The 13,627-nt window shown below is 45.7% G+C and overlaps 1 protein-coding gene across 4 annotated transcripts in view; it reads left to right on the top strand.

Moving 5' to 3' along the window:
* The first annotated feature begins 785 nt into the window (after positions 1-785).
* Positions 786-13,627, top strand: part of CHCHD6 (coiled-coil-helix-coiled-coil-helix domain containing 6) — a 242,656-nt gene continuing 229,814 nt past the window's right edge. For all 4 annotated transcript variants that reach the window (XM_032842826.1, XM_032842825.1, XM_032842824.1 and 1 more), the window contains exon 1: positions 786-907. In XM_032842826.1, the coding sequence (XP_032698717.1) occupies positions 821-907 (87 nt within the window). In that variant the 5' untranslated portion in view covers positions 786-820. The remainder of the gene's footprint in view (positions 908-13,627) is intronic.

Raw genomic sequence — 13,627 nt, 5'->3', positions numbered from 1 at the left:
TCTTTCTATTTCTTGAATGGGGCAAGATTTTCCCTGCCTCAGGGCCTTTGCACTGGTTGGTTCCCAGCCAAGTTCTTCCCCCATCTTCTCCTGGCTAACTCCTACTCATCCTTAGGTTTCAATTAAAATGCTTCTTTCTCAGAGAGGTTGCTGTGGTCTCTCAAATTAAAGGGGGTCCCCTCCTATTAGTTTCTTTCAAGGTATTGTGATGTAGTATTCTGTTTTTGGCACTTATCACAGTGCTTAGTAAGCTTATTTACATGCTTGCTTGTTTGTGTTTTCATTGGTTCCTTTCATTATATTTAAATTTCACTAAAGGAGGATATATCTTGTTTGTCCTTACATTCCCCGCGGCTAGTTCAAATGCTTGCTCAGTGCTTGGTGAGTGCTGCTCAGCAGGAGTTTGCTGAAGGAACCAAGCAGCAAACCGCGCAAAGGTCGCCCTCGCATGCTTGGCTCAACCTCCTCGGTGGGCTTCTGGCCTTAGAACCTCACCCTTGGCTCTGCTTCAAGGGCGATCTTTCCAGGGGCTGCTTCACTTCAACACGCTTTTCACCGCCTAGGCACCACGCCTCCGCGTGATCCCTAGTTACAGATGGGCAGTCCAAGCCGTCTAGACTACAATCCCCACAATACCCCGCGGGCAGGCGCCACATGACTGGTTGAGCCTCTAACGGCGGCCAATAGGACGTGCCTTTGTTGGCTTGTGCCCCAGCAGCCCGAGTCCGGGAAGCGCGGGGCCCGTAGGGAGCTGCAATTGGCGTTCGGCCGGTTGCTCCGGAGCGGGGTAGCGTGGCCGCCTGCCGGCTCGCCTCCTGTCATGGGGAGCACCGAAAGCAGCGAGGCCCGCAGGGTGTCCTTCGGAATGGACGAGGAGGAGCGGGTCCGGGTGCTGCAGGGCATCCGGGTGAGCGGGCCGCCGGCGGGCGCGACGAGCGAGCGCGGCCTGGGCCGGGCGGGCGTGGAGGGCGCGGGCCGGCCTGAGGGGAGGTTCGGGCCCGAGAGCGGGCGGGCGCGTCTCGCTCGTTGAGCCCCCCTAACGCCCGGGTGGCGAGCGTCTCTCCCTCCGCCGTGTACATGAGGGACCTGAGGCTCGGGGGATGCACGGGGTTGGCCACCCTGCAGTGGTCGCCTTCAGGCTTCACTACCCTGGCATCGGGATAGAAAGAGCGGAGAACGGGAGAGGTGGGGAGGCCACATCCCAGCTCCTGTTGACACGTTGTAGACCTGAATTTGTTCCCCTGCACTCCGTGCACGCAGCTTGTTCTGTATACGTGAGATGCTTCCAAGTCCTGGACAACGCAACAGCCTCTTAATTGAGGCTCTTCGCTTCTCAACACTGCAGCCAAAGAAGCAGTTAAAAAGTTGTGAATCAGATCATATACCCCTCCCCTTGCTAAAAACCCTCCAGTGGATGCCCAGCGCATTTAAGATGAAGAGGAACCACCTTACGTTGCTTTACAAGGCTGGTGCGGCTGCCCTGAGTGACCACATCTCATGCCAGTTCCCTCCCTCTTTCCTCTCTTTACTAGCCTCCCGACTGCAAGATGTTAGTTTGGTCCAAGCACAGGACCTCCCTCTGTATTTGCTGTTTTTTCTCCCCTAGCTTTCTTAGATCTAGCTCTTGTTACAGTTTGAGTATCATCTGAGTATCTTTCCGTGACCACCCACCTAAAGTAGCTTTCCACCCCCACTGTCACACATTTTTTTTTCATAGTAGGCATTGCCATTGGAAACTTTAATTGATAATTTACTTGCTTATTGTGTCTCCCACCACAGTGTAAACTCTTAGAGACTAAGGCTTTTGTCTGATTCAAGACTCTGTCCCCAGAACATAGAAGAAGAATAAAAATAGCTCACATTTGAGTGCTTAGTGGGGACCCTGGGTTCCACTGAATCCTTTACAGACAACCTCTCATTTACTTTTCAACAGCCCTGTGAGAGAGGTAGAATCCTATTTGCCCATTTTATAGAGTAAGGACAAGCTAGACACTGAGAGGTGAAGTAACTTATCCAAGGTCACCTAGGTAACAAGTGGGAGAGCCAGGTGAAGTAGGCCAACTGCAGGGCCTGTTCATTGACTGTTGCCCCTCCTGCACCTGTGCACTGCACGTGGTGGTTTGTAAATTGTTGAGTGGTTTAAATGGATGAACCCAGTGAAACAGCGGCCAAGTTGAAATAAAATGCACAAAGCTGGGTGTAGTTGAATTGGTTAATAAGGGAGTAGATCAGAAAAAAAATCAGGGGGTCTGACTTCTGGGCAGATGCTCATTAGCTGGGTGGCCTTGGGCGAACAACTTACTTTTGAGTCCCACTGACCACATTTCTAAGAGAGTTGAGGGAGGGTCTAATAATCCTAGGAACTGCCTAGTATAAGACGAAGATGAGTGTGGAAGTGCTTAGAAGTGGTAATGTTTGGTGATGGCCTCTATTCTTAGGCTAGTGTAGTACTTAGCACATTTGGTGCTTTCTGGATGTTATCTAGTCTTGACCTGGCTTGAGGGAAGATGAAATGGGGAGAGATTGCTCATGTTTGAAGACTGAGAGGGTCTCTCTCGCCTTTGTCACCTGGTATCCAGTGTTTGCGAATGCTGGAAAGTTAGGTCAGTCAGGGTCTTCTAAGATTCAAGGGTGTCCCTTTGAAGGCGAGTTCCTCTAAGTTGATGGAAGATCATCATTTTGGGGGATATCCTAACAGACTAGTGTATTTTATTTCTAGTTACCTTAACAATTCTGCAAAGTATAAGTTCTCTTTAAAGATGGGAGAGTCAGGCTTAGAGCTGTTAAAGAATTCATCCAAGGTGTTAACCTGCCTGAGTCACTGATGGGACTTTAGTGCAGATCTTTTGGGTACAAGAAAAAGCCTTTTCTCACTACTCCAAGCAACCTCCCTCAGTGATATGCAAGGCAGCCTGATAATTGTGTGTCAAAGCCTCTACCTGTTCTGACAGAGTGCTGGGACCCCATTTAGTTCTCCCAGGGACTGTTGAAACTAGAGGGAGCTTTGGTGACTCTGAATGCTGGGCAGACTCATCAAAGAGAATGACTTCCTCAGAGACACACAACGGGGTGCATGGCCCGCCCTTCCTTCCTTCCTTCCTTCCCTCCTTCCTTCCTTTCTTCCACTTGTATGCCTGTTTTTGGACAGGGAGATTTGAGATAGGAGGTGGTAGCAGTGAAGTGTTTTGGTGTAGGGGCTTTTTCTACTAGCAGAGTTACTTGAGGGTTGGGGAGTACACCTTGTTCTTAAGCTGGCAAGTAAAAATCAGTAGAGAAGATCATTGGATGAACCAAGTGAGAAGTTACTTTAGTAGAAGGTAGATGCCAAAGAAGACTATCTGCCCCAGGCCCTTCAGAGAAAGTTAAATATTCTTGAAGACCACTCATATTTAATCCCCAGGCCCTGATCTTGAAGAGTGCTCTAGTTCCCTTAAGATTCAATGCTAGGGCCTTGCTACTTTGCACACTTATTTGCATAAATTTACATATTGAGTTCAAGCCCTAATTCCATGGAAGGTAAAAGAAATTTAATTAATGCAAAACGCTGCAATTATATTCAACTCCAGTTTTCAGTGCAAGCATGTGTGAAATACATAAAGATTTCATTTTATCCAGTATGTTTAACCTCATCCTCCAATGGAGAAGGCACACACATGGCAATAATGTCCTGTGTGTGCCCACTTTTCCTCTTCTCTGCCTCACGGGAGCAGCCATATTTGGAAATTCAGATGAATTTGTTTGCTTTTCAACATGTAGACTCACCGTTCTCCACCCTTTTCCCCTTTCAACTGCTCAGCTGCCTGCCATTCTTCCCAAGTCACCTCCTGGCCTGCTGCATGATATCTGTGTCCCCAGGCTCATTACGCTCTCAGAGCTACATCACATTTACCATTATCCATTGCTTCCACGAGGCAAATCTGGACCACTGCTGAGGGGAGGACCAAGGAGGATGTAGTAAGGTGCATAAGAAACAGTCCCCAAACATGCCATTGCCAGAGAAGCCATGTGCTTGAGCATTGCACCTATAGCCACCGTTTGTCATCCAGCACCTCCGTAAATGCTTCCTGCTAATGGGTGACTTGCCAGGTGCTGGGTCTGGCCTTGCAGAAACTATAAGGGATGAAGCATAAGGTCCTTGGCCTCATGGACCTCAGCCCAATAGCAGGAGCAAACCAAAAGAAAGCAAAAAAAAGAGGCAAACTAATAAAAAACTGCAAGTGTTGTGAGGGAAACAAAAGTGTGCAAAATAATGGGGCTCCCTGCTTGAGGCAGGATGACAGACACTGCTACCCTGAGGAGGGGACACTGAAGATGTGCCTGAGCTGGCTCTGAGAAGCGTGTGCTGTGCTGTGTTTTCCGAGCACTAGCTTAGACATTCCCCTTGCCAACCATGTGAGCTGTTCGCCCCGTCTCAGACATGACACAGGTTCAAGGAGGTGAAGTAACCCAAGGTCACAGCTAGTTAGTGGTAGCATTGCAGGCACAAACATGCCAGCTCCACAAGTCCTGTTTGTGGCAGCCACAGGGGTTGGGATGTTGAAGAAAGATGGCCAGGCGTTGAGCCTAGACAGGTGGTGGGCCCTGAATGCCAGGGAGGGCTGTCTGCAGGTTTCCTTGGAAGCAACGTTGCAGGTCTGTAATCAGGAGTGGCGCTTTGGAAAGATATTACTTGATGATGGTGATTTTTCTTTTCTTTTTTTAAAATAGCATTTTTGAGATGTCCTTTATGTGTAAAATTCACCCATTTGAATGATTGCTAGCACATTTATGGAGTTGAGCAACTGTCACCACAATCGGATTTTAGCACATGTATTCACAAGACCTAAAAAGATCCTTTGCGCCTGTTTGCAGCCACTCCTTACTCTCACCCCCAGCCCCAGGTAACCACTAATCCTTCTGTTGCTATGAATTTGGTTTTTCTAGACATTTCACATATATGCACTTACACATCTTTTTTATTTGGCTTCTTTCACTTAGCATAATGTTTCTGGTGTTGGCTTATTGATGTAGCATGTATCAGTACTTTGTTCCTTTTTATTACCTGGCTGTACTTTGGTTTTGTTTATCCAGTCACTAGCTGATGGACATTGGGTTTGTTCTCAGTTCTTCACTGTTATGAATAATGTTGCTGTGAACATGTGTATACAAGCTTTTATGTGTGTTTGTGGACACATATTTTCCTTTTTCTTGGATAGATACCTAAGAGTAGAATTGCTGGGTCATTCTGTTTATGAATTTGGTGAGTTGTTAGGTTTAACTTTTTAAGAAACTGTCAAAATGTTTTCTAAAGTGACTCAACCATTTTATATTTCCACTGGCAATAGATGAGGGTTCCATTTTCTCCATATCTTCACCAACACTTGTTATTGTTTATCTTTTTGATTACAGCAATTCTAGTGGGTGTGAAATGGTATTTCATTGTGGTTTGAACTTACATTTCCCAGGTATCTAATGTTGAACATCATTTCATGGGCTTATTTGCCATTCATATATTTTCTTTGGTAATATATGTATTCAGATATTTTGCCCACTTTTCCTATTTTTTATTAATAAGTTATAAGATTTCATTATGGTTCATACAAGTCCTTTATCATATTACACATTGCAAATATTTTCTCCCAAAGTGTGGCTCGTCTTTTCATTTTCTTAATGGTGTCTTTGAAGTGCACACATTTTAATTTTGATGAAGTTTACTCTATCAGTTGTTTTCTCTTATTACTTGTGCTTTTGGTGTCATACCTCAGGAATCTTTGCCTAACCCAATGTTATGGATATTTTCTCCTGCATTTTTTCCAAGAGCTTTATAGTTTTGGCTTTTATATTTGGTTCTATGATCCATTTTGAGTTAATTTTTATATATGTTATGAGGTAAGGCTTTAAATCAGGTATTGGCAAAGTTTTTCTATAAATGACCAGTTGGTAAATACTTTCCGCTTTGCTGACCAAAAGGTCTTTATCATCACTGCTACTCAGCTCTGCCATCGTAGGGTTGAAGCAGCCATAATCAGTATGTGAACAAATGGGTGTGGCTATGTTCTAATAAAACTTTATTTATAAAATCAAACATTGGGTTAGATTTGGCTCAAACACTAGAGTTTCTTGAACCCTGATCTAAATCTATCGCTTTTTTTGGATGAAATATCTAAATTTTTCAAACTTGTTTAAATTTTTTCGAATTTTCAAAAGTGTTCAAATTTGTTGAAAAGACTATCCATTTCCATTTCCCACTTTGGGAACTTTGTGAATATTAGTTGACCATAAACATAAGGGTTTATTTCTTGACTCTCAATTCTGTTGAGAGTTCCATTGATCTATATGCTATATGTCTATGATAGTACAACAGTCATGATTATTATAGCTTTGTAGTAAGTTTCAAAATTGGGAAATATAAAGATGCCAGTTTGTTTGTTTGTTTGTTTTTTTAAGATTGTTTTGGCTGCTCTGAGTGCTTTGCATTTCCATACACATTTTTGGATCAGTTGGCAGCTTCTCTTAAAAAACCCTATTGGGATTTTGATGGGGTTTGTCTTGCATCTGTAGATTACTTTAGGGAGAATTGCCATTTTAGCAATATGGAGTCCTCTGATCTATGAATATGAAATCTCTTTATTTAGATCTTTTAAAATTTTTTCAGCAATGTTTTATACTGTCAGTGAACAAGTCTTAACATTTCTTAAATTTATTAAATTATTTATAATTTACACTTAAGTTAAAAATTGTTAAAATACTTAAAAATATTGTATTCTTTTTGATGTTATGAGTGTAATTGTTTTCTTAATTTGGGGGTTCTTCATTGCCAGTATGTAGAAATACAACTGATTTTTTGTATATTGATCCTGTATCCTGTAACCTTGCTGAACTCATTTATTCAAGTAGTTTTTTTCTGTGAATTTTATATAGCTAGACTCATGCTGACTATAAATAAGGAAAGTTTTAACTTCTTCCTTTCTAGCCTGGATATCATTTTTTTCTTTCATTTTCATCCTTTATTGCATTGGCTAGAACCTTTAGTATACTATTGAATAGAAGTGGTGACAGTGAATATCCTTGCCTTGCTCCTGGACTTACAAAACATTGTCTTCCACCATGAAGTATGTTAGCTGTAGGTTTTTCATAATTATCTTTTATAAGATTGATGGTTTTATCTTTTAATATTCTCAGTTACTTTTTTCTCTCTGTTATTATATCCTATTTGTTTGTAGGCTCTTGGCGTGCAAAGACTGTTTTATTTATTTAAGTGTCTGGCTTATTAGTATGTTTGATTGCATGCTTGGATTAATGAGCTGATGATCCTTCTTCTGGCCAAGCTGACGATCTTTGGCATAATTTTACTCTTCTGTTTGTTTTACTTCCAAGCTTTAATACAAACTGGTTCCATTTGTATGCAGCACACTTTTCACCTTGGTATTGCCCTGTGAGATAGTTTTTGAGTCTCAGCATGAATGTTGATGCTCCCTATCATACTGCTTTATATTATATCCTTCATGGGGCACCTGGGTGGCTCAGTTGGTTGGGCGTCCGAGTCAGTTTCTAATCAGGTCATGATCTCATGGGTTGTGGGACCAACCCTCACCTCGGGCTCCATGCTCAAGCACAGAGTCTGCTTGAAAGAGTCTCTCCCTTTGCTCCTCCCTTCCCCCTACATGCACATGCTCTTTTTCTCTCTCTCTCACTCTCAAATAAATAAATAAATCTTTGTATTATGTCCTTTATCTTAGTTGATTGCTTAGAGGCAGTGTGGTTAATGTGTCTCAGAAAGACCTGGCCTTGGGGAGCCTAGGTGGCTCTGTCTTTAGTTAAGCATCTGTTAGTTAAGCATCTGTCTTTGCCTCAGGTTATGATCCCAGCATCCTGGGATTGAGCCCCGCATCGGGCTCCCTGCTTTGTGGGGAGCCTGCTTCTCTCTCTCCCTCTGCCTGCCTCTCTCCCTCATTGTGCTCTCTCTCTCTCTCTCTCTGTCGAATAACTAAATAAATAAATCTCTAGAAAAAGGAGAGGGAGAAGGGAGATAGATAGACCTGGCCTTGAGCTCTGATACTCAAAGTAGTAAGTCTCTCTTATAAGCAGGGTGTACCTATTTAGCCTAGGTGCCTTGAAGGGGTTGCATCACAAGTCCTCTCCAGACTTCCCCAGCTTTAACACTCTATCTGGCTGACCATTTGGAGGAATGTAGTTAATGGGGCCATAGTAGGAAATGCCAACTTGGAAAGTCAGGAAATGGATGGCCAAGGTCCCTACACTTTTCTGTGAATGGTGTGCGGAGCTGGATGTCAGGTCCAGCCGGCATTGCTGGCCTGCATTGTGTGCCAGTCCTTGGGCTAGGTGTTTGCCCAGGTCTTATTCTTTTTGATGCTTCCTAAACATTGCATCTGACACATGGTGAGGTATCGGAAGACAAAGTAGAGCCAATTCTGCAGAGAAGCAGAGCACTTTAAATTTCTCTGCCTTTCCCTCATAGCTGCTGAGGAGTAGAGGATCATCTTCAAGACAGATGAAGACTCAGGTACCTGCATGTAGACATTTCCTTATGATCCTCCATTTACCTGTCTCAGGGGTTCTCAAACTCACTGTGTTTGAGGACAGTAAAGGGCTGGGCATACAACCACGCTGTACTTTAGGTGCAGGTTTAGCAACTTTTGAGGGTTTTTTGAACATCCCTTAAATCTTCTCTTAATAGTACTGCAGCGTAATCAGTAATGACGTTTGAGTAGTATAAGAGTTAAGGTGATTTCTACCTTCCCTTCTTTCTGACTTTTGAATATAACCCATGTGTAAGATGAAATTCTATCCTAATAATACTCCCTAACTGTGTCACAGTATGGTGTTGAAGATCTTCCTTTGTAAAAGTAAAATCTATAAAGTCATGTAAATATAAGGAGAGTTGTTAACTCTAACTCTAAGTTCATCTTGGGTCAGTTCCCTCATTTGGGAGGCAAAGACGCTGCACTGGAAGCATCTTTGATCCTTCAGGTCTCCAGTCTACCTTTACCACCTCTTGGTGGGGGGTCACTGCACGCTCTCCTGCAGCAGCTCTGGTTTCCAGATCAAACCTGCCGCCTCTCTGTTTCTCTGCCGCTGGTGGAGGCTTCAGAATGTTTCCTAGTTGAACCCTCTTTACCTTCTGCATCCTGGCCCTGGCCATTTTCTTTCATCCTCATTCATGAGCTGTTGACTTTTGGATTCTAAGTATCTAACCCAGAGCTGTCCCGTCCCATATCCCATGGGTGCATGTAATTCACTACATCAGCTTGAACTCACCTGCATCCCCCTCCTCTGCTTTCCTCAGAATCACTGGTGTTATGCTACGGATGGCTCCAACCAGCCAGTCCCTCAGCCAGAAAACTGGGTCCTGCATTTCCTTTTTTTCCTCTACATTCAGTGACAGATCTTGGCGTTTTCCCGTCTAGCCATTTCTCTGTTTTTGCCTCTCTTTATCCTTGTTAACTCTTTATCTTTTTCTGGTCCATTCTGTCTTTCCTTGACCATCTGATAAATTGTTCTTTTTCCCAGTAGACTTGCCTCCCACAAATCTATACCTCCTAGTGCTAGCAGGGTCATTAAAAAAAAAACCAAAACAAAACATAAATTTTACTCTTGAATAGGCTTCAGGCGAACAGTATTACAATTCTGGCAGTTCCAAAGGAGGCACGTAGGGAAAAAGTTCATCTCCCTTCCCACTTGTTTAGTCTATCTTGCTCTCTGCAGCAGTCACTTTTACCAGTGGGCCATGCCAGTGATTGTGCAGAGTTAAAGCTAATTATGTCTCTCCCTTAGGTTAAAGGCAGATTCCAGGGCCTGGCTCACGGTGTCCTCTAGTGTGCTGGTGCCATTTGCTGCCTTTTGTTGCACGGGTCGGCTGAGAGGACACCTGCTCCTGATGTATTCTGAGCTGCTTTGTGCTTCTCTGCCTGTGATTCTGTTCCCCTTTGTCTGCAGTATTTTCTCTCCCTGTGACGGGCTAAATTCCTTGTCATCTTCTGGACCTTTCAGGTGTTATCTTCTGAAAGGCACCCTCTGTGGTGTCACTCTGTCACCCCGGGTTGTCCCTGTCTGTGTCTTGCAGACTTTGTGCTCACCTCCCAGTGCTTATAGCGTGGGCAGAGATGATCTCTTCCTTGCTTCCTCCTTTACTGCCCTGGGAGCAGGAATCACATGTGTTTGTCTTTCTGTCCCCAGTACCTAGCTCAGAGCCAGTTTCTCTTATCCCAACCCATAAATCCAGAAACTTTGTGGTATTAATTGATTTGAATTGATTGCCAACATTTAGAACTTGGAGGCTTTACATCAATTCAATTTATAGCTCTTTGGGGGAAAAAATTGAAAGTCTGGTTCACGTTCCCATATGGCAGTACTTTCCTGGAGGTGTGAGGTAGTTGCCCTCTCTGGGGGATATGCTCTCATCACGGTCCCCACCATGTTGTCCTTGCACATATTTTTTACCCCTGCCAGGCCCATTCTATTAATTTTGTCATTTGCCTGACGCCTGTGGACATTTGTGTTTGCCACGCTCAGTGTAGGAGGTCCCCGAGGGCTCTTCTTGTTCTGACATTCTGGGATTTAAATCTGTGGTGAGCAGCCGGTGGATCTAATTTGAGCTCATAGAAAACTGAAAGACTAGTGAACGAAATCTCCAAGGCAACAGCCTGAGGCAAGGAGAGGAATCTTTTTAGAACCACAAGATTGGGTAGTACCTCTACGGGGACCAGGGTGTTCAGGCACCAGGAGCTACCGACAGACTCAGCTTCCTGCAAGCTCATTCTTCTGGAAACTGCCCCAGGTGCTCAGCCTGACTGGGGAAGCCTGAGGCCCAGCTTGGAGAGGGTAGTGAGCTGCAGTTTATCTCCTGGCACCCTTTGGATCCTCAGACAGTGTCACTCCAAATGGCCTTGGCCATGGCTGCGCAGGCCTGGTTGTTGCCGACTCACCACAGAACCTCAGGCTAGCTGCCTCTCGGCACCGCACCTTCTCCATCCTTGCTCAAGGAGGACAGCTCCTCTCCTGCCCAGAAGTGAGCTGGGGCTGGGGCTGTGCACTCCTTCGGTGAACATCAGAGCGTTTGCTAATGTAAAGAGTAACGCTTAGGAAGCTGCCTCCACATTGCTGCTTCTCACATGTGTCTAGATGAGTAACATGTTAAGACTAAAAAAGTGCTCATTTTCATATTGACATTCTCCTAATTTAAGTAGGCTGTCTGTTTTATGAGTACCTAGTGCTCCCCCTCCCTCCCCCTCCACAGGGGCTTGGTAAAGCATCATCAGTGGGGGTAGGGTGGGGAACGTGACTTGCAAGTCTTTATTTTTCTTGAATTGGCCATTCTGAAAACACGGTCACTTGCCACATCAGAGTGGCTCTGTATTCCTGCCTTACTGCAGGTATCACCGTTAGGTGCCCAGGGTCGGGATCCACGTCTCGGCCTGGACACTGAAGACTTCCTGTGACCTTAGACGAGATGTCCCACCTCCCTGACTCCCAGTTTCTTCATCTCTAAGATGGGAATGCATTTAGCTTGTGGCCTGGCATGGGAGCTTGCTCAGTGGTTATTAGGTGGGCTGTTTCTATCATTATCTCTAAACAGGATCCTCTATCCCCTCTCCTGCGACTGAGTTCCTCCACCCCAACTGTGAGCTTTGTTGCCCCATTCTGGAGTCAGGGGCCATAACATCCACTCTCTGATCTGCCCTGCGGCACTCTGATGCCAAGGATTCCGTAATTTCTTTCTCCATGGGCAACCTCTTGTAGCGGCGTCCTATGTAGTGTGTTTACTTGCCTGGGGAACAGTGCTGCCTGAATGGATTTAGAGTGTCACACACACACTTACAGAGCAGTGCTCCACTCAGCGACCGTGCCTACCTCCCCAGTGAGCCAGGCCTGGGCCTTGCTGTCATCTTTCCCTCGTTCTTCCTTTAAGACTTCTTGCAAAAGGCATCTTATTTTTAAATGCCAACTGTTCATAATTTCTCATGAATCCTTTCAGGCTTTTTCCAAGCCTCCATATACAAGCACACTCTTTCCCTTTTTATAGCACAAATGAGAACATAGTGCATATACCGCTTGGTAAATTGCTTTTTTCACTTGCCCTCTGCATTCATTCAGATGCCAGATCCCCAGTTACTTCACTTTGCAACCACCCTCCGCCCTGACTCCTGCAGAGATGACACTTTCTAGCCCTCTCGCTTCTGATGTGCAGTGTTTGTGGCAGCAACCCTGCCTCCAGCCCTCTGTGACCTCAGCCCCTCTTGCTGCTTTGCCAGGCTAGTGTGTGTGAAGAGGAGATCGTGACCGAGGCCCTACTTAGAAAGCGTCAACGGCTCCCAGTTGACTACAGAAAAGATTCCATTCTCCTCATCTTGTCCTTTAAGGCCCTCACCAGGTAGAGCCCGCCAGCCCTGCACCTTTTCCTTCCTTCATGGACCTGTGCTTGGTCCAGCCAAACCTCAGACGTCTCCCTCTGCCTTCTGTGTGTCCTTCCTCTCTGTAACACCCCTCAACTCCTACCCTTGTCTCTGGTCATCTGTTCAGGCCCATCTCAAGCTGTCTCAGGCTGACACTTAGGTGCTTCTGGAGAGCTCCTGAGTATGCTAGCTCAGCTTCTCTCACCTGACAGCTTAGCAGTTCATGTTTTCCAGGCCTTTCACCATCCCGCCCACCGCCCCGTCCCCCATCCAGCCATAAGCTCTTTGAGTACAAAGTTCTTGGCTTATATCTTGATATATCCCATTGCAGTAGCTCAGTGTTACGGACCTGGGCCTTTAGTAAGTATTTCTTTAGTTCACATGTTTAACAAATATTTGAGCCTTTCCAGTGTCTGGCCACTTTCTAGGGCCTGAAGATACAGCAAGGACAAAACAGAAGCCCACAGCCCTTGTGTTCTGGTAGGAGTGATGACAAGCAGGTGGTTCACACGTGTATTCTGTCCCATGGGTGACAACCAGTGCTGTGAGAAATGAGTCCGAGGAAGGGAGAGAAGGAGTGATGGTGGGATCATGACTTCAGACAGGGTTGACAGGGATATGCAGAAGTGCCTTGTGGCCGGGCCTACCTCTGACTGACTGGTGTGCCCTGGCATCTCTTAGCAATCCTGGCTCCTCTGCCCTTTGTTACTTTGGTGGTAGTTGGCCCTTCTTGGGGGAGCCCCCCGCCTGTGAGTGCTGCTTGGCGAGTGCCTCTCTGCCTGCTCTTGTCAGGGTCAGCACCCCCCCCCCACCCCCGGCAGCTGACTAGCACCATGGTTCAGGACTCAGGCAGCCTGCTGTGCAGTGGGTTATGCACCCAGGAGTATCCCAGCAGGGGGCGAGTGCTTTAACCTTTTTGTGCCTTGGTTTCCTCAACTGGAAAAAGCAGGCATCATACTGTGAGGATTACGGAGGTGGTCTGTGCAGAGTGAGTGCTGACTTCATGTCAAGGTTAGTATTAGTAGAGGGCATTATGACCCATAGCTATCGTTGCTCTGATCTGCACTGGAGCGACAGGCCAGTGCTCCCTCCTGTCCAAACCCTTCCATCGCCAATGGGGAACACCCATGTGTGTTTCATAAGGCAGCACCCTGCTCCTCAGCCTCGTAGTTGTGAGGTGGCCCCATGACCTACTCACAGCCCTGTGTGGTTTGATAAAGAAACCTCTTGCCTCC

This window comes from Lontra canadensis, unplaced genomic scaffold (assembly GCF_010015895.1).
Source record: "Lontra canadensis isolate GAN:19392208 unplaced genomic scaffold, GSC_riverotter_1.0 scaffold133, whole genome shotgun sequence".
In the NCBI taxonomy this organism is placed as follows: domain Eukaryota; kingdom Metazoa; phylum Chordata; class Mammalia; order Carnivora; family Mustelidae; genus Lontra; species Lontra canadensis.
This window is presented reverse-complemented; position numbering and strand designations above follow the sequence as displayed.